This window comes from Lampris incognitus, chromosome 2 (genome assembly GCF_029633865.1).
Source record: "Lampris incognitus isolate fLamInc1 chromosome 2, fLamInc1.hap2, whole genome shotgun sequence".
Lineage (NCBI taxonomy): Eukaryota > Metazoa > Chordata > Actinopteri > Lampriformes > Lampridae > Lampris > Lampris incognitus.
In genome coordinates this window covers 55,002,589-55,025,488 of record NC_079212.1, presented here as the reverse complement: position 1 = coordinate 55,025,488, position 22,900 = coordinate 55,002,589, and the positions used below count along the sequence as shown (strand labels likewise).

General features: G+C 47.4%; 1 protein-coding gene across 1 annotated transcript in view; it reads left to right on the top strand.

Annotated features, from left to right (window-relative positions):
- Positions 1-22,900, top strand: part of htr6 (5-hydroxytryptamine (serotonin) receptor 6) — a 1,179,750-nt gene that overhangs the window by 1,138,254 nt on the left and 18,596 nt on the right. The window contains exon 2 of the mRNA XM_056300073.1: positions 21,730-21,864. Coding sequence (XP_056156048.1) covers positions 21,730-21,864 — 135 coding nt within the window. The remainder of the gene's footprint in view (positions 1-21,729; positions 21,865-22,900) is intronic.

The window sequence follows — 22,900 nt, the reverse complement described above, 5'->3', positions numbered from 1 at the left end:
TTGAACGCGGTTGGGGAGCAGTATGGAACACAGGTTTTGTGGAGCAGTATTGAACGTGGTTGGGGAGCAGTATGGAACACAGGTTTTGTGGAGCAGTATTGAACGTGGTTGGGGAGAAGTATGGAACACAGGTGTTGAGGAGCAGAATGGAATACAGGTTTTGAGGAGCAGTATGGAACACAGGCTTTGAGGAGAAGTATGGAACACAGGTTTTGAGGAGCAGTATGGAACACAGATTTTGAGGAGCAGTATGGAACACAGGTGTTTTGAGGAGCAGTATTGAACGTGGTTGGGGAGCAGTATGGAACACAGGTTTTGAGGAGCAGTATGGAACACAGGTGTTTAGGAGCAGTATGGAACACAGGTTTTGAGGAGCAGTATTGAACACAGGTTTTGAGGAGCAGTATGGAACACAGGTTTTAAGGAGCAGTATGGAACGCAGGTTTTGAGGAGCAGTATTGAACACAGGTGTTTTGAGGAGCAGTATTGAACGTGGTTGGGGAGCAGTATGGAACACAGGTTTTGAGGAGCAGTATGGAACACAGGTGTTGAGGAGCAGTATGGAACACAGGTTTTGAGGAGCAGTATTGAACACAGGTTTTGAGGAGCAGTATGGAACATGGTTGGGGAGCATTGTGGAACACAGGTGTTGAGGAGCAGTATGGAACACAGGTGTTGAGGAGCAGTATGGAACACAGGTGCTGAGGAGCAGTATGGAACACAGGTGTTGAGGAGCAGTATTGAATGTGGTTGGGGAGCAGTATGGAACACAGGTTTTGAGGAGCAGTATGGAACACAGGTGTTGAGGAGCAGTATGGAACACAGGTGTTGAGGAACAGTATTGAACGTGGTTGGGGAGCAGTAGGGAACACAGGTTTTCAGGAGCAGCATGGAACACATGTTTTGAGGAGCAGTATGGAACACAGGTTTTGAGGAGCAGTATGGAACACAGGTTTTGAGGAGCAGTATGGAACACATGTTTTGAGGAGCAATATGGAACACAGGTATTGAGGAGCAGTATTGAATGTGGTTGGGGAGCAGTATGGAACACAGGTTTTGAGGAGCACTATGGAACACAGGTATTGAGGAGCAGTATGGAACACAGGTGTTGAGGAGCAGCATGGAACACAGGTGTTGAGGAGCAGCATGGAACACAGGTGTTGAGGAGCAGTATTGAACGTGGTTGGGGAGCAGTATGGAACACAGGTTTTGAGGAGCAGTATGGAACACAGGTGTTGTGGAGCAGTATGGAACACAGGTGTTGAGGAGCAGTATGGAACACAGGTGTTGAGGAGCAGTATTGAACGCGGTTGGGGAGCAGTATGGAACACAGGTTTTGTGGAGCAGTATTGAACGTGGTTGGGGAGCAGTATGGAACACAGGTTTTGTGGAGCAGTATTGAACGTGGTTGGGGAGAAGTATGGAACACAGGTGTTGAGGAGCAGAATGGAATACAGGTTTTGAGGAGCAGTATGGAACACAGGCTTTGAGGAGAAGTATGGAACACAGGTTTTGAGGAGCAGTATGGAACACAGATTTTGAGGAGCAGTATGGAACACAGGTGTTTTGAGGAGCAGTATTGAACGTGGTTGGGGAGCAGTATGGAACACAGGTTTTGAGGAGCAGTATGGAACACAGGTGTTTAGGAGCAGTATGGAACACAGGTTTTGAGGAGCAGTATTGAACACAGGTTTTGAGGAGCAGTATGGAACACAGGTTTTAAGGAGCAGTATGGAACGCAGGTTTTGAGGAGCAGTATTGAACACAGGTGTTTTGAGGAGCAGTATTGAACGTGGTTGGGGAGCAGTATGGAACACAGGTTTTGAGGAGCAGTATGGAACACAGGTGTTGAGGAGCAGTATGGAACACAGGTTTTGAGGAGCAGTATTGAACACAGGTTTTGAGGAGCAGTATGGAACATGGTTGGGGAGCATTGTGGAACACAGGTGTTGAGGAGCAGTATGGAACACAGGTGTTGAGGAGCAGTATGGAACACAGGTGCTGAGGAGCAGTATGGAACACAGGTTTTGAGGAGCAGTATTGAACACAGGTTTTGAGGAGCAGTATGGAACACAGGTTTTAAGGAGCAGTATTGAACGTGGTTGGGGAGAAGTATGGAACACAGGTGTTGAGGAGCAGTATGGAATACAGGTTTTGAGGAGCAGTATGGAACACAGGCTTTGAGGAGAAGTATGGAACACAGGTTTTGAGGAGCAGTATGGAACACAGGTTTTGAGGAGCAGTATGGAACACAGATTTTGAGGAGCAGTATGGAACACAAGTGTTAAGGAGCAGCATGGAACACAGGTGTTGATGAGCAGTATTGAATGTGGCTGGGGAGCAGTATGGAACACAGGTTTTGAGGAGCAGTATGGAACACAGGTGTTGAGGAGCAGTATGGAACACAGGTATTTAGTAGCAGCAAGGAACACAGGTTTTGAGGTGCAGTAGGGAACACAGGTTTTGAGGAGCAGTATCGAACGCATGTTTTGAGGAGCAGTATGGAACACAGGTTTCGAGGAGCAGTATGGAACACAGGTTTTGAGGAGCAGAATGGAACACTTGTTGAGGAGCGGCATGGAACACAGGTTTTGAGGAGCAGCATGGAACACAGGTGTTGAGGAGCAGTATGGAACACAGGTTTTGAGGAGCAGTATGGAACACAGGTGTTGAGGAGCAATATGGAACAGAGGTGTTGAGGAGCAGTATGGAACACAGGTGTTGAGGAGCAGTATTGAACGTGGTTGGGGAGCAGTATGGAACCCAGGTTTTGAGGAGCAGTATGGAACACAGGTGTTGAGGAGCAGTATGGAACACAGGTGTTGAGAGGCAGTATTGAACGTGGTTGGGGAGCAGTAGGGAACACAGGTTTTCAGGAGCAGCATGGAACACAGGTTTTGAGGAGCAGTATGGAACACAGGTTTTGAGGAGCAGTATGGAACACATGTTTTGAGTAGCAGTATTGAATGTGGTTGGGGAGCAGTATGGAACACAGGTTTTGAGGAGCACTATGGAACACAGGTATTGAGGAGCAGTATGGAACACAGGTTTTGAGGAGCAGTATGGAATACAGGTGTTGAGGAGCAGCATGGAACACAGGTTTAAGGAGCAGCATGGAACACAGGTGTTGAGGAGCATTTTGGAATACAGGTTTTGAAGAGCAGCGTGGAACACAGGTGTTGAGGAGCAGTTTGGAACACAGGTTTTTGGGGAGCAGTATGGAACACAGGTTTTGAGGAGCAGTATGGAACACAGGTGTTGAGGAGCAGTATTGAATGTGGTTGGGGAGCAGTATGGAACACAGGTTTTGAGGAGCAGTATGGAACACAGGTGTTGAGGAGCAGTATGGAACACAGGTGTTGAGGAACAGTATTGAACGTGGTTGGGGAGCAGTAGGGAACACAGGTTTTCAGGAGTAGCATGGAACACAGGTTTTGAGGAGCAGTATGGAACACAGGTTTTGAGGAGCAGTATGGAACACAGGTTTTGAGGAGCAGTATGGAACACATGTTTTGAGGAGCAATATGGAACACAGGTATTGAGGAGCAGTATTGAATGTGGTTGGGGAGCAGTATGGAACACAGGTTTTGAGGAGCACTATGGAACACAGGTATTGAGGAGCAGTATGGAACACAGGTGTTGAGGAGCAGCATGGAACACAGGTGTTGAGGAGCAGCATGGAACACAGGTGTTGAGGAGCAGTATTGAACGTGGTTGGGGAGCAGTATGGAACACAGGTTTTGAGGAGCAGTATGGAACACAGGTGTTGTGGAGCAGTATGGAACACAGGTGTTGAGGAGCAGTATGGAACACAGGTGTTGAGGAGCAGTATTGAACGCGGTTGGGGAGCAGTATGGAACACAGGTTTTGTGGAGCAGTATTGAACGTGGTTGGGGAGCAGTATGGAACACAGGTTTTGTGGAGCAGTATTGAACGTGGTTGGGGAGAAGTATGGAACACAGGTGTTGAGGAGCAGAATGGAATACAGGTTTTGAGGAGCAGTATGGAACACAGGCTTTGAGGAGAAGTATGGAACACAGGTTTTGAGGAGCAGTATGGAACACAGATTTTGAGGAGCAGTATGGAACACAGGTGTTTTGAGGAGCAGTATTGAACGTGGTTGGGGAGCAGTATGGAACACAGGTTTTGAGGAGCAGTATGGAACACAGGTGTTTAGGAGCAGTATGGAACACAGGTTTTGAGGAGCAGTATTGAACACAGGTTTTGAGGAGCAGTATGGAACACAGGTTTTAAGGAGCAGTATGGAACGCAGGTTTTGAGGAGCAGTATTGAACACAGGTGTTTTGAGGAGCAGTATTGAACGTGGTTGGGGAGCAGTATGGAACACAGGTTTTGAGGAGCAGTATGGAACACAGGTGTTGAGGAGCAGTATGGAACACAGGTTTTGAGGAGCAGTATTGAACACAGGTTTTGAGGAGCAGTATGGAACATGGTTGGGGAGCATTGTGGAACACAGGTGTTGAGGAGCAGTATGGAACACAGGTGTTGAGGAGCAGTATGGAACACAGGTGCTGAGGAGCAGTATGGAACACAGGTTTTGAGGAGCAGTATTGAACACAGGTTTTGAGGAGCAGTATGGAACACAGGTTTTAAGGAGCAGTATTGAACGTGGTTGGGGAGAAGTATGGAACACAGGTGTTGAGGAGCAGTATGGAATACAGGTTTTGAGGAGCAGTATGGAACACAGGCTTTGAGGAGAAGTATGGAACACAGGTTTTGAGGAGCAGTATGGAACACAGGTTTTGAGGAGCAGTATGGAACACAGATTTTGAGGAGCAGTATGGAACACAAGTGTTAAGGAGCAGCATGGAACACAGGTGTTGATGAGCAGTATTGAATGTGGCTGGGGAGCAGTATGGAACACAGGTTTTGAGGAGCAGTATGGAACACAGGTGTTGAGGAGCAGTATGGAACACAGGTTTTGAGGAGCAGTATGGAACACAGGTTTTAAGGAGCAGTATAAGGTTTTGAGGAGCAGTATGGAACACAGGTTTTGAGGAGCAGTATGGAACACAGGTTTTGAGGAGCAGTATGGAACACAGGTGTTGAGGAGCAGTATGGAACATGGTTGGGGAGCAGTGTGGAAGACAGGTGTTGAGGAGCAGTAATGAACACAGGTTTTGAGGAGCAGTATGGAACACAGGTGTTGAGGAGTGGTATGGAACACAGGTGTTGAGGAGCAGTATGGAACACAGGTGTTGAGGAGCAGTATTGAACACAGGTGTTGAGGAGCAGTATTGAACACAGGTGTTGAGGAGCAGCATGGAACACAGGTGTTGATGAGCAGTATTGAATGTGGCTGGGGAGCAGTATGGAACACAGGTTTTGAGGAGCAGTATGGAACACAGGTGTTGAGGAGCAGTATGGAACACAGGGGTTGAGGAGCAGTATTGAACGTGGTTGGGGAGCAGTACGGAACACAGGTTTTCAGGAGCAGCATGGAACACAGGTTTTGAGGAGCAGTATGGAACACAGGTTTTGAGGAGCAGTATGGAACACATGTTTTGAGGAGCAATATGGAACACAGGTGTTGAGGAGCAGTATTGAATGTGGTTGGGGAGCAGTATGGAGCACAGGTTTTGAGGAGCACTATGGAACACAGGTGTTGAGGAGCAGTATTGAACACAGGTTTTGAGGAGCAGTATGGAACACAGGTTTTGAGGAGCAGTATGGAACAAAGGTTTTGAGGAGCAGTATGGAACACAGGTGTTGTGGAGCAGTATGGAACACAGGTGTTGAGGAGCAGTATGGAACACAGGTTTTGAGGATTAGTATGGAACACATGTTTTGAGGAGCAGTATGGAACAAAGGTTTTGAGGAGCAGTATGGAACACAGGTGTTGAGGAGCAGTATTGAACGTGGTTGGGGAGCAGTATGGAACACAGGTTTTGAGGAGCAGTATGGAACACAGGTTTTGAGGAGCAGTATGGAACACAGGTTTTAAGGAGCAGTATGGAACACAGGTTTTGAGGAGCAGTATTGAACACAGGTTTTGAGGAGCAGTATGGAACACAGGTTTTGAGGAGCAGTATGAAAATAGGTTTTGAGCAGCATTATGGAACGCAGGTTTTGAGGAGCAGTATGGAATACAGGTTTTGAGAAGCAGCATGGAACACAGGTTTTAAGGAGCAATATGGAACACAGGTATTCAGGAGCAGATTGGAACACAGGTTCTGAGGAGCAGTATGGAACACAGGTTTTGAGGAGCAGTATGGAACACAGGTTTTGAGGAGCAGTATGGAACACAGGTTTTGAGGAGCAGTATGGAACACAGGTGTTGAGGAGCAGTATTGAACGTGGTTGGGGAGCAGTATGGAACACAGGTATTAAGGAGCAGTATGGAACACAGGTGTTGAGGAGCAATATGGAACACAGGTGTTGAGGAGCAGTATGGAACACAGGTGTTGAGGAGCAGTATGTAACGTGGTTGGGGAGCAGTATGGAACACAGGTTTTGAGGAGCAGTATGGAACACAGTTGTTGAGGAGCAGTATGGAACACAGGTGTTGAGGAGCAGTATTGAACGTGGTTGGGGAGCAGTAGGGAACACAGGTTTTCAGGAGCAGCATGGAACACAGGTTTTCAGGAGCAGTATGGAACACAGGTTTTGAGGAGCAGAATGGAACACATGTTTTGAGGAGCAGTATTGAATGTGGTTGGGGAGCAGTATGGAACACAGGTTTTGAGGAGCACTATGGAACACAGGTATTGAGTAGCAGTATGGAACACAGGTGTTGAGGAGCAGTATTGAACACAGGTTTTGAGGAGCAGTATGGAACACAGGTTTTAAGGAGCAGTATGGAACGCAGGTTTTGAGGAGCAGTATTGAACACAGGTTTTAAGGAGCAGTATGGAACACAGGTGTTGAGGAGCAGTATGGAACATGGTTGGGGAGCATTGTGGAACACAGGTGTTGAGGAGCAGTATGGAACACAGGTGTTGAGGAGCAGTATGGAACACAGGTGCTGAGGAGCAGTATGGAACACAGGTTTTGAGGAGCAGTATTGAACACAGGTTTTGAGGAGCAGTATGGAACACAGGTTTTAAGGAGCAGTATGGAACGCAGGTTTTGAGGAGCAGTATTGAACACAGGTTTTGAGGAGCAGTATGGAACACAGGTTTGGAGGAGCAGTATGGAATACAGGTGTTGAGGAGCAGTATGGAACATGGTTGGGGAGCATTGTGGAACACAGGTGTTGAGGAGCAGTATGGAACACAGGTGTTGAGGAGCAGTATGGAACACAGGTGCTGAGGAGCAGTATTGAATGTGGTTGGGGAGCAGCATGGAACACATATTTTGAGGAGCAGTATGGAACACAGGTGTTGAGGAGCAGTATGGAACACAGGTTTTGAGGAGCAGTATTGAACACAGGTTTTGAGGAGCAGTATGGAACACAGGTTTTAAGGAGCAGTATGGAACGCAGGTTTTGAGGAGCAGTATTGAACACAGGTTTTGAGGAGCAGTATGGAACACAGGTTTGGAGGAGCAGTATGGAATACAGGTGTTGAGGAGCAGTATGGAACATGGTTGGGGAGCATTGTGGAACACAGGTGTTGAGGAGCAGTATGGAACACAGGTGTTGAGGAGCAGTATGGAACACAGGTGCTGAGGAGCAGTATTGAATGTGGTTGGGGAGCAGCATGGAACACAGGTTTTGAGGAGCAGTATGGAACACAGGTGTTGAGGAGAAGTATGGAACACAGGTTTTGAGGAGCAGTATGGAACACAGGTTTTGAGGAGCAGTATTGAACACAGGTTTTGAGGAGCAGTATGGAACACAGGTTTTGAGGAGCAGTATGGAACACAGGTGTTGAGGAGCAGTATGGAACATGGTTGGGGAGCAGTGTGGAACACAAGTATTGAGGAGAAGTATGGACCACAGGTATTTAGTAGCAGCATGGAACACAGGTTTTGAGGTGCAGTATGGAACACAGGTATTTAGTAGCAGCAAGGAACACAGGTTTTGAGGTGCAGTAGGGAACACAGATTTTGAGGAGCAGTATCGAACGCATGTTTTGAGGAGCAGTATGGAACACAGGTTTTGAGGAGCAGTATGGAACACAGGTTTTGAGGAGCAGAATGGAACACGTGTTGAGGAGCAGCATGGAACACAGGTTTTGAGGAGCAGCATGGAACACAGGTTTTGAGGAGCAGTATGGAACACAGGTTTTGAGGAGCAGTATGGAACACAGGTGTTGAGGAGCAATATGGAACAGAGGTGTTGAGGAGCAGTATGGAACACAGGTGTTGAGGAGCAGTATTGAACATGGTTGGGGAGCAGTATGGAACACACGTTTTGAGGAGCTTTATGGAACACAGGTGTTGAGGAGCAGTATGGAACACAGGTGTTGAGAGGCAGTATTGAACGTGGTTGGGGAGCAGTAGGGAACACAGGTTTTCAGGAGCAGCATGGAACACAGGTTTTGAGGAGCAGTATGGAACACAGGTTTTGAGGAGCAGTATGGAATACAGGTGTTGAGGAGCAGCATGGAACACAGGTTTAAGGAGCAGCATGGAACACAGGTGTTGAGGAGCAGTTTGGAATACAGGTTTTGAAGAGCAGCGTGGAACACAGGTGTTGAGGAGCAGTATTGAATGTGGCTGGGGAGCAGTATGGAACACAGGTTTTGAGGAGCAGTATGGAACACAGGTGTTGAGGAGCAGTATGGAACACAGGGGTTGAGGAGCAGTATTGAACGTGGTTGGGGAGCAGCATGGAACACAGGTTTTGAGGAGCAGTATGGAACACAGGTGTTGAGGAGCAGTATGGAACACAGGTTTTGAGGAGCAGTATTGAACACAGGTTTTGAGGAGCAGTATGGAACACAGGTTTTAAGGAGCAGTATGGAACGCAGGTTTTGAGGAGCAGTATTGAACACAGGTTTTGAGGAGCAGTATGGATCACAGGTTTGGAGGAGCAGTATGGAATACAGGTGTTGAGGAGCAGTATGGAACATGGTTGGGGAGCATTGTGGAACACAGGTGTTGAGGAGCAGTATGGAACACAGGTGTTGAGGAGCAGTATGGAACACAGGTGCTGAGGAGCAGTATTGAATGTGGTTGGGGAGCAGCATGGAACACAGGTTTTGAGGAGCAGTATGGAACACAGGTGTTGAGGAGAAGTATGGAACACAGGTTTTGAGGAGCAGTATGGAACACAGGTTTTGAGGAGCAGTATTGAACACAGGTTTTGAGGAGCAGTATGGAACACAGGTTTTGAGGAGCAATATGGAACACAGGTGTTGAGGAGCAGTATGGAACATGGTTGGGGAGCAGTGTGGAACACAAGTATTGAGGAGAAGTATGGACCACAGGTATTTAGTAACAGCATGGAACACAGGTTTTGAGGTGCAGTATGGAACACAGGTATTTAGTAGCAGCAAGGAACACAGGTTTTGAGGTGCAGTAGGGAACACAGGTTTTGAGGAGCAGTATCGAACGCATGTTTTGAGGAGCAGTATGGAACACAGGTTTTGAGGAGCAGTATGGAACACAGGTTTTGAGGAGCAGAATGGAACACTTGTTGAGGAGCGGCATGGAACACAGGTTTTGAGGAGCAGCATGGAACACAGGTGTTGAGGAGCAGTATGGAACACAGGTTTTGAGGAGCAGTATGGAACACAGGTGTTGAGGAGCAATATGGAACAGAGGTGTTGAGGAGCAGTATGGAACACAGGTGTTGAGGAGCAGTATTGAACGTGGTTGGGGAGCAGTATGGAACACAGGTGTTGAGGAGCAGTATGGAACACAGGTGTTGAGAGGCAGTATTGAACGTGGTTGGGGAGCAGTAGGGAACACAGGTTTTCAGGAGCAGCATGGAACACAGGTTTTGAGGAGCAGTATGGAACACAGGTTTTCAGGAGCAGTATGGAACACATGTTTTGAGTAGCAGTATTGAATGTGGTTGGGGAGCAGTATGGAACACAGGTTTTGAGGAGCACTATGGAACACAGGTATTGAGGAGCAGTATGGAACACATGTTTTGAGGAGCAGTATGGAATACAGGTGTTGAGGAGCAGCATGGAACACAGGTTTAAGGAGCAGCATGGAACACAGGTGTTGAGGAGCATTTTGGAATAGAGGTTTTGAAGAGCAGCGTGGAACACAGGTGTTGGGGAGCAGCATGGAACACAGGTATTGAGGAGCAGTATTGAATGTGGTTGGGGAGCAGTATGGAACACAGGTTTTGAGGAGCACTATGGAACACAGGTATTGAGGAGCAGTATGGAACACAGGTGTTGAGGAGCAGCATGGAACACAGGTGTTGGGGAGCAGCATGGAACACAGGTGTTGAGGAGCAGTATTGAACGTGGATCGGGAGCAGTATGGAACACAGGTTTTGAGGAGCAGTATGGAACACAGGTCTTGTGGAGCAGTATGGAACACAGGTGTTGAGGAGCAGTATGGAACACAGGTGTTGAGGAGCAGTATTGAACGTGGTTGGGGAGCAGTATGGAACACAGGTTTTGTGGAGCAGTATTGAACGTGGTTGGGGAGCAGTATGGAACACAGGTTTTGTGGAGCAGTATTGAACGTGGTTGGGGAGAAGTATGGAACACAGGTGTTGAGGAGCAGTATGGAATACAGGTTTTGAGGAGCAGTATGGAACACAGGCTTTGAGGAGAAGTATGGAACATAGGTTTTGAGGAGCAGTATGGAACACAGATTTTGAGGAGCAGTATGGAACACAGGTGTTTTGAGGAGCAGTATTGAACGTGGTTGGGGAGCAGTATGGAACACAGGTTTTGAGGAGCAGTATGGAACACAGGTGTTGAGGAGCAGTATGGAACACAGGTTTTGAGGAGCAGTATTGAACACAGGTTTTGAGGAGCAGTATGGAACACAGGTTTTAAGGAGCAGTATGGAACGCAGGTTTTGAGGAGCAGTATTGAACACAGGTGTTTTGAGGAGCAGTATTGAACGTGGTTGGGGAGCAGTATGGAACACAGGTTTTGAGGAGCAGTATGGAACACAGGTGTTGAGGAGCAGTATGGAACACAGGTTTTCAGGAGCAGTATGGAACACATGTTTTGAGTAGCAGTATTGAATGTGGTTGGGGAGCAGTATGGAACACAGGTTTTGAGGAGCACTATGGAACACAGGTATTGAGGAGCAGTATGGAACACATGTTTTGAGGAGCAGTATGGAATACAGGTGTTGAGGAGCAGCATGGAACACAGGTTTAAGGAGCAGCATGGAACACAGGTGTTGAGGAGCATTTTGGAATAGAGGTTTTGAAGAGCAGCGTGGAACACAGGTGTTGGGGAGCAGCATGGAACACAGGTATTGAGGAGCAGTATTGAATGTGGTTGGGGAGCAGTATGGAACACAGGTTTTGAGGAGCACTATGGAACACAGGTATTGAGGAGCAGTATGGAACACAGGTGTTGAGGAGCAGCATGGAACACAGGTGTTGGGGAGCAGCATGGAACACAGGTGTTGAGGAGCAGTATTGAACGTGGATCGGGAGCAGTATGGAACACAGGTTTTGAGGAGCAGTATGGAACACAGGTCTTGTGGAGCAGTATGGAACACAGGTGTTGAGGAGCAGTATGGAACACAGGTGTTGAGGAGCAGTATTGAACGTGGTTGGGGAGCAGTATGGAACACAGGTTTTGTGGAGCAGTATTGAACGTGGTTGGGGAGCAGTATGGAACACAGGTTTTGTGGAGCAGTATTGAACGTGGTTGGGGAGAAGTATGGAACACAGGTGTTGAGGAGCAGTATGGAATACAGGTTTTGAGGAGCAGTATGGAACACAGGCTTTGAGGAGAAGTATGGAACATAGGTTTTGAGGAGCAGTATGGAACACAGATTTTGAGGAGCAGTATGGAACACAGGTGTTTTGAGGAGCAGTATTGAACGTGGTTGGGGAGCAGTATGGAACACAGGTTTTGAGGAGCAGTATGGAACACAGGTGTTGAGGAGCAGTATGGAACACAGGTTTTGAGGAGCAGTATTGAACACAGGTTTTGAGGAGCAGTATGGAACACAGGTTTTAAGGAGCAGTATGGAACGCAGGTTTTGAGGAGCAGTATTGAACACAGGTGTTTTGAGGAGCAGTATTGAACGTGGTTGGGGAGCAGTATGGAACACAGGTTTTGAGGAGCAGCATGGAACACAGGTGTTGAGGAGCAGTATGGAACACAGGTTTTGAGGAGCAGTATGGAACACAGGTGTTGAGGAGCAATATGGAACAGAGGTGTTGAGGAGCAGTATGGAACACAGGTGTTGAGGAGCAGTATTGAACGTGGTTGGGGAGCAGTATGGAACACAGGTTTTGAGGAGCAGTATGGAACACAGGTGTTGAGGAGCAGTATGGAACACAGGTGTTGAGAGGCAGTATTGAACGTGGTTGGGGAGCAGTAGGGAACACAGGTTTTCAGGAGCAGCATGGAACACAGGTTTTGAGGAGCAGTATGGAACACAGGTTTTCAGGAGCAGTATGGAACACATGTTTTGAGTAGCAGTATTGAATGTGGTTGGGGAGCAGTATGGAACACAGGTTTTGAGGAGCACTATGGAACACAGGTATTGAGGAGCAGTATGGAACACATGTTTTGAGGAGCAGTATGGAATACAGGTGTTGAGGAGCAGCATGGAACACAGGTTTAAGGAGCAGCATGGAACACAGGTGTTGAGGAGCATTTTGGAATAGAGGTTTTGAAGAGCAGCGTGGAACACAGGTGTTGGGGAGCAGCATGGAACACAGGTATTGAGGAGCAGTATTGAATGTGGTTGGGGAGCAGTATGGAACACAGGTTTTGAGGAGCACTATGGAACACAGGTATTGAGGAGCAGTATGGAACACAGGTGTTGAGGAGCAGCATGGAACACAGGTGTTGGGGAGCAGCATGGAACACAGGTGTTGAGGAGCAGTATTGAACGTGGATCGGGAGCAGTATGGAACACAGGTTTTGAGGAGCAGTATGGAACACAGGTCTTGTGGAGCAGTATGGAACACAGGTGTTGAGGAGCAGTATGGAACACAGGTGTTGAGGAGCAGTATTGAACGTGGTTGGGGAGCAGTATGGAACACAGGTTTTGTGGAGCAGTATTGAACGTGGTTGGGGAGCAGTATGGAACACAGGTTTTGTGGAGCAGTATTGAACGTGGTTGGGGAGAAGTATGGAACACAGGTGTTGAGGAGCAGTATGGAATACAGGTTTTGAGGAGCAGTATGGAACACAGGCTTTGAGGAGAAGTATGGAACATAGGTTTTGAGGAGCAGTATGGAACACAGATTTTGAGGAGCAGTATGGAACACAGGTGTTTTGAGGAGCAGTATTGAACGTGGTTGGGGAGCAGTATGGAACACAGGTTTTGAGGAGCAGTATGGAACACAGGTGTTGAGGAGCAGTATGGAACACAGGTTTTGAGGAGCAGTATTGAACACAGGTTTTGAGGAGCAGTATGGAACACAGGTTTTAAGGAGCAGTATGGAACGCAGGTTTTGAGGAGCAGTATTGAACACAGGTGTTTTGAGGAGCAGTATTGAACGTGGTTGGGGAGCAGTATGGAACACAGGTTTTGAGGAGCAGTATGGAACACAGGTGTTGAGGAGCAGTATGGAACACAGGTTTTGAGGAGCAGTATTGAACACAGGTTTTGAGGAGCAGTATGGAACATGGTTGGGGAGCATTGTGGAACACAGGTGTTGAGGAGCAGTATGGAACACAGGTGTTGAGGAGCAGTATTGAACACAGGTTTTGAGGAGCAGTATGGAACACAGGTTTTAAGGAGCAGTATGGAACGCAGGTTTTGAGGAGCAGTATTGAACACAGGTGTTTTGAGGAGCAGTATTGAACGTGGTTGGGGAGCAGTATGGAACACAGGTTTTGAGGAGCAGTATGGAACACAGGTGTTGAGGAGCAGTATGGAACACAGGTTTTGAGGAGCAGTATTGAACACAGGTTTTGAGGAGCAGTATGGAACATGGTTGGGGAGCATTGTGGAACACAGGTGTTGAGGAGCAGTATGGAACACAGGTGTTGAGGAGCAGTATGGAACACAGGTGCTGAGGAGCAGTATGGAACACAGGTTTTGAGGAGCAGTATTGAACACAGGTTTTGAGGAGCAGTATGGAACACAGGTTTTAAGGAGCAGTATGGAACGCAGGTTTTGAGGAGCAGTATTGAACACAGGTTTTAAGGAGCAGTATGGAACACAGGTGTTGAGGAGCAGCATGGAACACAGGTTTTGAGGAGCAGTATTGAACACAGGTGTTGAGGAGCAGTATGGAACATGGTTGGGGAGCATTGTGGAACACAGGTGTTGAGGAGCAGTATGGAACACAGGTGTTGAGGAGCAGTATGGAACAAAGGTTTTGAGGAGCAGTATGGAACACAGGTTTTGAGGAGCAGTATGGAACACATGTTTTGAGGAGCAATATGGAACACAGGTATTGAGGAGCAGTATTGAATGTGGTTGGGGAGCAGTATGGAACACAGGTTTTGAGGAGCACTATGGAACACAGGTATTGAGGAGCAGTATGGAACACAGGTGTTGAGGAGCAGCATGGAACACAGGTGTTGAGGAGCAGCATGGAACACAGGTGTTGAGGAGCAGTATTGAACGTGGTTGGGGAGCAGTATGGAACACAGGTTTTGAGGAGCAGTATGGAACACAGGTGTTGTGGAGCAGTATGGAACACAGGTGTTGAGGAGCAGTATGGAACACAGGTGTTGAGGAGCAGTATTGAACGTGGTTGGGGAGCAGTATGGAACACAGGTTTTGTGGAGCAGTATTGAACGTGGTTGGGGAGCAGTATGGAACACAGGTTTTGTGGAGCAGTATTGAACGTGGTTGGGGAGAAGTATGGAACACAGGTGTTGAGGAGCAGTATGGAATACAGGTTTTGAGGAGCAGTATGGAACACAGGCTTTGAGGAGAAGTATGGAACACAGGTTTTGAGGAGCAGTATGGAACACAGATTTTGAGGAGCAGTATGGAACACAGGTGTTTTGAGGAGCAGTATTGAACGTGGTTGGGGAGCAGTATGGAACACAGGTTTTGAGGAGCAGTATGGAACACAGGTGTTGAGGAGCAGTATGGAACACAGGTTTTGAGGAGCAGTATTGAACACAGGTTTTGAGGAGCAGTATGGAACACAGGTTTTAAGGAGCAGTATGGAACGCAGGTTTTGAGGAGCAGTATTGAACACAGGTGTTTTGAGGAGCAGTATTGAACGTGGTTGGGGAGCAGTATGGAACACAGGTTTTGAGGAGCAGTATGGAACACAGGTGTTGAGGAGCAGTATGGAACACAGGTTTTGAGGAGCAGTATTGAACACAGGTTTTGAGGAGCAGTATGGAACATGGTTGGGGAGCATTGTGGAACACAGGTGTTGAGGAGCAGTATGGAACACAGGTGTTGAGGAGCAGTATGGAACACAGGTGCTGAGGAGCAGTATGGAACACAGGTTTTGAGGAGCAGTATTGAACACAGGTTTTGAGGAGCAGTATGGAACACAGGTTTTAAGGAGCAGTATGGAACGCAGGTTTTGAGGAGCAGTATTGAACACAGGTTTTAAGGAGCAGTATGGAACACAGGTGTTGAGGAGCAGTATGGAACACAGGTTTTGAGGAGCAGTATTGAACACAGGTGTTGAGGAGCAGTATGGAACATGGTTGGGGAGCATTGTGGAACACAGGTGTTGAGGAGCAGTATGGAACACAGGTGTTGAGGAGCAGTATGGAACACAGGTGCTGAGGAGCAGTATGGAACACAGGTTTTGAGGAGCAGTATTGAACACAGGTTTTGAGGAGCAGTATGGAACACAGGTTTTAAGGAGCAGTATGGAACGCAGGTTTTGAGGAGCAGTATTGAACACAGGTTTTGAGGAGCAGTATGGAACACAGGTTTGGAGGAGCAGTATGGAATACAGGTGTTGAGGAGCAGTATGGAACATGGTTGGGGAGAATTGTGGAACACAGGTGTTGAGGAGCAGTATGGAACACAGGTGTTGAGGAGCAGTATGGAACACAGGTGCTGAGGAGCAGTATTGAATGTGGTTGGGGAGCAGCATGGAACACAGGTTTTGAGGAGCAGTATGGAACACAGGTGTTGAGGAGCAGTATGGAACACAGGTTTTGAGGAGCAGTATTGAACACAGGTTTTGAGGAGCAGTATGGAACACAGGTTTTAAGGAGCAGTATGGAACGCAGGTTTTGAGGAGCAGTATTGAACACAGGTTTTGAGGAGCAGTATGGAACACAGGTTTGGAGGAGCAGTATGGAATACAGGTGTTGAGGAGCAGTATGGAACATGGTTGGGGAGCATTGTGGAACACAGGTGTTGAGGAGCAGTATGGAACACAGGTGTTGAGGAGCAGTATGGAACACAGGTGCTGAGGAGCAGTATTGAATGTGGTTGGGGAGCAGCATGGAACACAGGTTTTGAGGAGCAGTATGGAACACAGGTGTTGAGGAGAAGTATGGAACACAGGTTTTGAGGAGCAGTATGGAACACAGGTTTTGAGGAGCAGTATTGAACACAGGTTTTGAGGAGCAGTATGGAACACAGGTTTTGAGGAGCAGTATGGAACACAGGTGTTGAGGAGCAGTATGGAACATGGTTGGGGAGCAGTGTGGAACACAAGTATTGAGGAGAAGTATGGACCACAGGTATTTAGTAGCAGCATGGAACACAGGTTTTGAGGTGCAGTAGGGAACACAGATTTTGAGGAGCAGTATCGAACGCATGTTTTGAGGAGCAGTATGGAATACAGGTTTTGAGGAGCAGTATGGAACACAGGTTTTGAGGAGCAGAATGGAACACGTGTTGAGGAGCAGCATGGAACACAGGTTTTGAGGAGCAGCATGGAACACAGGTGTTGAGGAGCAGTATGGAACACAGGTTTTGAGGAGCAGTATGGAACACAGGTGTTGAGGAGCAATATGGAACAGAGGTGTTGAGGAGCAGTATGGAACACAGGTGTTGAGGAGCAGTATTGAACGTGGTTGGGGAGCAGTATGGAACACAGGTTTTGAGGAGCTTTATGGAACACAGGTGTTGAGGAGCAGTATGGAACACAGGTGTTGAGAGGCAGTATTGAACGTGGTTGGGGAGCAGTAGGGAACACAGGTTTTCAGGAGCAGCATGGAACACAGGTTTTGAGGAGCAGTATGGAACACAGGTTTTGAGGAGCAGTATGGAACACATGTTTTGAGTAGCAGTATTGAATGTGGTTGGGGAGCAGTATGGAATACAGGTTTTGAGGAGCACTATGGAACACAGGTATTGAGGAGCAGTATGGAACACAGGTTTTGAGGAGCAGTATGGAATACAGGTGTTGAGGAGCAGCATGGAACACAGGTTTAAGGAGCAGCATGGAACACAGGTGTTGAGGAGCATTTTGGAATACAGGTTTTGAAGAGCAGCATGGAACACAGGTTTAAGGAGCAGCATGGAACACAGGTGTTGAGGAGCAGTATGGAATACAGGTTTTTGGGGAGCAGTATGGAACACAGGTTTTGAGGAGCAGTATGGAACACAGGTGTTGAGGAGCAGTATTGAATGTGGTTGGGGAGCAGTATGGAACACAGGTTTTGAGGAGCAGTATGGAACACAGGTGTTGAGGAGCAGTATGGAACACAGGTGTTGAGGAACAGTATTGAACGTGGTTGGGGAGCAGTAGGGAACACAGGTTTTCAGGAGCAGCATGGAACACAGGTTTTGAGGAGCAGTATGGAACACAGGTTTTGAGGAGCAGTATGGAACACAGGTTTTGAGGAGCAGTATGGAACACATGTTTTGAGGAGCAATATTGGAACACAGGTATTGAGGAGCAGTATTGAATGTGGTTGGGGAGCAGTATGGAACACAGGTTTTGAGGAGCACTATGGAACACAGGTATTGAGGAGCAGTATGGAACACAGGTGTTGAGGAGCAGCATGGAACACAGGTGTTGAGGAGCAGTATGGAACTCAGGTGTTGAGGAGCAGTATTGAACGTGGTTGGGGAGCAGTATGGAACACAGGTTTTGAGGAGCAGTATGGAACACAGGTGTTGTGGAGCAGTATGGAACACAGGTGTTGAGGAGCAGTATGGAACACAGGTTTTGAGGATTAGTATGGAACACAGGTTTTGAGGAGCAGTATGGAACACAGGTTTTGAGGAGCAGTATGGAACACAGGTTTTAAGGAGCAGTATGGAACAAAGGTTTTGAGGAGCAGTATGGTACACAGGTGTTTAGGAGCAGTATTGAATGTGGTTGGGGAGCAGCATGGAACACAGGTTTTGAGGAGCAGTATGGAACACAGGTTTTGAGGAGCAGTATGGAACACAGGTTTTGAGGAGCACTATGGAACACAGGTGTTGAGGAGCAGCATGGAACACAGGTGTTGAGGAGCAATATGGAACACAGGTTTTAAGGAACAGTATGGAACACAGGTTTTGAGGAGCAGTATGGAACACAGGTTTTGAGGAGCAGTATGGAACACAGGTTTTGAGGAGCAGTATGGAACACAGGTGTTGAGGAGCAGTATGGAACATGGTTGGGGAGCAGTGTGGAACACAGGTGTTGAAGAGCAGTATGGAACACAGGTGTTGAGGAGCAGTATTGAACGTGGTTGGGGAGCAGCATGGAACATGGGTTTTGAGGAGCAGTATGGAACACAGGTCTTGAGGAGCAGTATGGAACACAGGTTTTGAGGAGCAGTATGGAACACAGGTGTTGAGGAGCAGTATGGAACACAGGTTTTGAGGAGCAGTATGGAACACAGGTTTTGAGGAGCAGTATGGAACACAGGTTTTGAGGAGCAGTATGGAACACAGGTGTTGAGGAGCAGTATGGAACACAGGTTTTGAGGAGCAGTATGGAACACAGGTTTTGAGGAGTAGTATGGAACACAGGTGTTGAGGAGCAGTATGGAACATGGTTGGGGAGCAGTGTGGAACACAGGTGTTGAAGAGCAGTATGGAACACAGGTGTTGAGGAGCAGTATTGAACGTGGTTGGGGAGCAGCATGGAACATGGGTTTTGAGGAGCAGTATGGAACACAGGTGTTGAGGAGCAGTATGGAACACAGGTGTTGAGGAGCAGTATGGAACACAGGTTTTGAGGAGCAGTATGGAACACAGGTGTTGAGGAGCAGTATGGAACACAGGTTTTGAGGAGCAGTATGGAACACAGGTTTTGAGGAGCAGTATGGAACACAGGTTTTGAGGAGCAGTATGGAACACAGGTGTTGAGGAGCAGTATGGAACACAGGTTTTGAGGAGCAGTATGGAACATGGTTGGGGAGCACAGGAAACATGCTGATGTGCTTCACATTCAGTCCAGTCAGCTTTTAGCGGCAGCGGAGTGTAATGCAGTAGCTACATGTATTTCCTTCAAGGGATGAATGGAAGATTAAAGGGGGCTTCATATTTATGTAATGGGGACAACTTGGGGTAAAATAGGTTTGCCCCCCTTTGTTTACCCCCACAAGACTAGGTAGTAAAATGTCATGGAAAGTGGTTTTAACAGTAAAAACTGTTACGCCGGGGCGGCACGGTGGCGCAGTGGTTCGCACAGTCAGCTCACAGCAAGGAGGTCCTGGTTTCGAGCCCCGGGGTAGTCCAACCGTCCCGGGTCGTCCTCTGTGTGGAGTTTGCATGTTCTCCCCGTGTCTGTGTGGGTTTCCTCCAGGGGCTCCGGTTTCCTCCCACAGTCCAAAGACATGTAGGTCAGGTGGGTCAGCCATACTACATTGTCCCTAAGTGAGTGTGTGTGTGTGTGTGTGTGTGGGCGGGCCCTGTGATGGCCTGGCGGCCTGTTCAGGGCTTCTCCCTGCCTTCTGCCCAGGAACTGCTGGGATAGGCTCCTGCGAGCGGGATCAGGGGTTGGGATGGTGGCTGGGTGTGTTGTGCTTGGATGGTGTTTTGATGTGCTTTTCCTTGTGGTGTGGTAACCTAAACCAAACCACCCACCACGCTCACCAACACCTGTTGCTGAACGTGTGCCAAAGTGCTTTACAGGCCATGAGGACCACAGCATGCAGCATCAGCATGCAGGATCAGCACAGTAAGGTGACGAGGCTGTCGTGCTGCAGCATTTGGCTCAGCATGGACCGGACGGTTGTGACCCCGCAGGCTCCGCCGGGCGGCTGCATGTAGGGGCTTCTCACACACTTAACAGGAGCCGGCATCCAGAAAGACTGCGCCGACATCTTGGCTGGGAGTCACTGACATGGAGTGGCATTCATGGCATGTCAGTGACGTTCAGTACTGTGTTGCTGAACACTAGCACGACCAAGACGGTCGTCATGGCCGTTCTGGGTTTTCAGCATCCCCGCGACCCTGAGAGCAGCATCAGCGGTTTGGATGGATGGATGGAAAATGTAATAACTTTGTGAAAGAAAGAAAAGAGACAGAGCTGCCGCTCCCTGAATTCCCCTAACATTGCATATATTTGTGTTAAAATTAGTTTTAGATCAAGCAGCCCAAAAGAAAGCTATAAGATCTACCTAAAACGACCAGGAGCGGTCAAAATGACCGTCTCATAATTTGTGCGTGATGGTGTGTGTCATGTCAGTTTTTATGACGTGTGTTGGTCGCATCATTTCTTTCGTGCAGTTCGTTGCTGTGTCCTAGAAACACTCTAGCGCCCTCCAGTGCAGAGAAACAGTCTAAACTTGATGTGTGATGATGTCCAACATGTCTGGTTACACACGCACCATGACTACCACCGAGGCGTGTCAGTTAGTTTCATAACAGACATTCTAACATATATAATGCATTAATATTTCAGTTTGGTATTTATCTTGACACAATATAGAGTTTAAAACCCGGCCGTCATTTTGACCGCCCGTGGTCGTTTTAGGTAGGGGTGAAAGATCAGAGAGAAATTCACGGTGGCCTGAATGAACTTGAAAATGTGTATCTTGCAGTGGCGGCTGGTGCTAAAAATTTGTTGGGGGGGGGCGATTTAGCTTGGTGCAGCACACCTGACAGCTGCTTTAATGTCCGCACAGTCACAGAGTTAAGAAGCACAATGTAGCCTACAGATTTTATCAGGGTTCGTAGACGGTGAATGATTGACAGTCGAGGCGTCGTAGCGCGTGTGAACATGATTGACAGCCACGAGAATTGTCCAATCACATTAGATCAAAAAACATTAAAACAATACCAATTTGCTGCCAATAAAAGTGGGAGTGTCTGGAAAATCTGAAGAAACCAATCAGACAGCAGCCTCAGGTCACTTGCTCGCCACAAGTTTGAGGGCTTACATAAGGTATGGTTTGGCCGGCGCCTCTCACCCAGGAAGTATATGTATTCAGACAGGAACCACCCAAACACCATTTGAACCAATATCTAATGCTGCTGACAGGCGCTCACAGACTGACAACACTTTTATTTCATCATTATTTGCATCATACAACTACATTATATTTAACACGTTAAGAACATTTTCATCTCTTAATGTTTGAAGGGGGCGGCGCCCCAGCGCCCTGTACTGGCCAGCTACCACTGGCAGTAAATGAGATCCAGTCATAGAGGTGAACCTAGGCCAGATTTTTATAATACTGTTATGCATTGTTTGACATAAGATGGCCTGGAAATAATCCTTAATTATCTTGGTTTTCTAAAGGCAGGTGAAGACGACGGAATGCCAAGTTCTGCTGTGTTTTCTAATGTGAGTTTGACCAATCTGGTATCTCATTATAACTCTGCAATTCACACTTTCCACTGCCTGGTCTGCCCTGCATGCTATGATGTCCACAGCTTTCAATCAGCAGTGAGCGTGGTCTGGCCCAACGGCAGGGGCACAGGGCCCTGAAGGCCAGTCTGACTCTGGGAGTCTTACTGGGGCTTTTCTTTAGCACCTGGCTCCCCTTTTTCATCTCCAACATGGCTCAGGTCAGTACTACTGTTTATATATATATATATATATATATATATATATATATATATATATATATATATATATATATATATATATACACACTACCGTTCAAAAGTTTGGGGTCACCCAAACAATTTTGTGTTTTCCATGAAAAGTCACACTTATTCACCACCATATGTTGTGAAATGAATAGAAAATAGAGTCAAGACATTGACAAGGTTAGAAATAATGATTTGTATTTGAAATAAGATTTTTTTTACATCAAACTTTGCTTTCGTCAAAGAATCCTCCATTTGCAGCAATTACAGCATTGCAGACCTTTGGCATTCTAGCTGTTAATTTGTTGAGGTAATCTGGAGAAATTGCACCCCACGCTTCCAGAAGCAGCTCCCACAAGTTGGATTGGTTGGATGGGCACTTCTTGCGTACCATACGGTCAAGCTGCTCCCACAACAGCTCAATGGGGTTCAGATCTGGTGACTGCGCTGGCCACTCCATTACCGATAGAATACCAGCTGCCTGCTTCTGCTCTAAATAGTTCTTGCACAATTTGGAGGTGTGTTTAGGGTCATTGTCCTGTTGTAGGATGAAATTGGCTCCAATCAAGCGCTGTCCACTGGGTATGGCATGGCGTTGCAAAATGGAGTGATAGCCTTCCTTATTCAGAATCCCTTTTACCCTGTACAAATCTCCCACCTTACCAGCACCAAAGCAACCCCAGACCATCACATTACCTCCACCATGCTTAACAGATGGCGTCAGGCATTCTTCCAGCATCTTTTCATTTGTTCTGCGTCTCACAAACGTTCTTCTTTGTGATCCAAACACCTCAAACTTGGATTCATCCGTCCACAACACTTTTTTCCAGTCTTCCTCTGTCCAATGTCTGTGTTCTTTTGCCCATCTTAATCTTTTTCTTTTATTGGTCAGTCTCAGATATGGCTTTTTCTTTGCTACTCTGCCCTGAAGCCCAGAATCCCGCAGCCACCTCTTCACTGTAGATGTTGACACTGGTGTTTTGCGGGTACTATTTAATGAAGATGCCAGTTG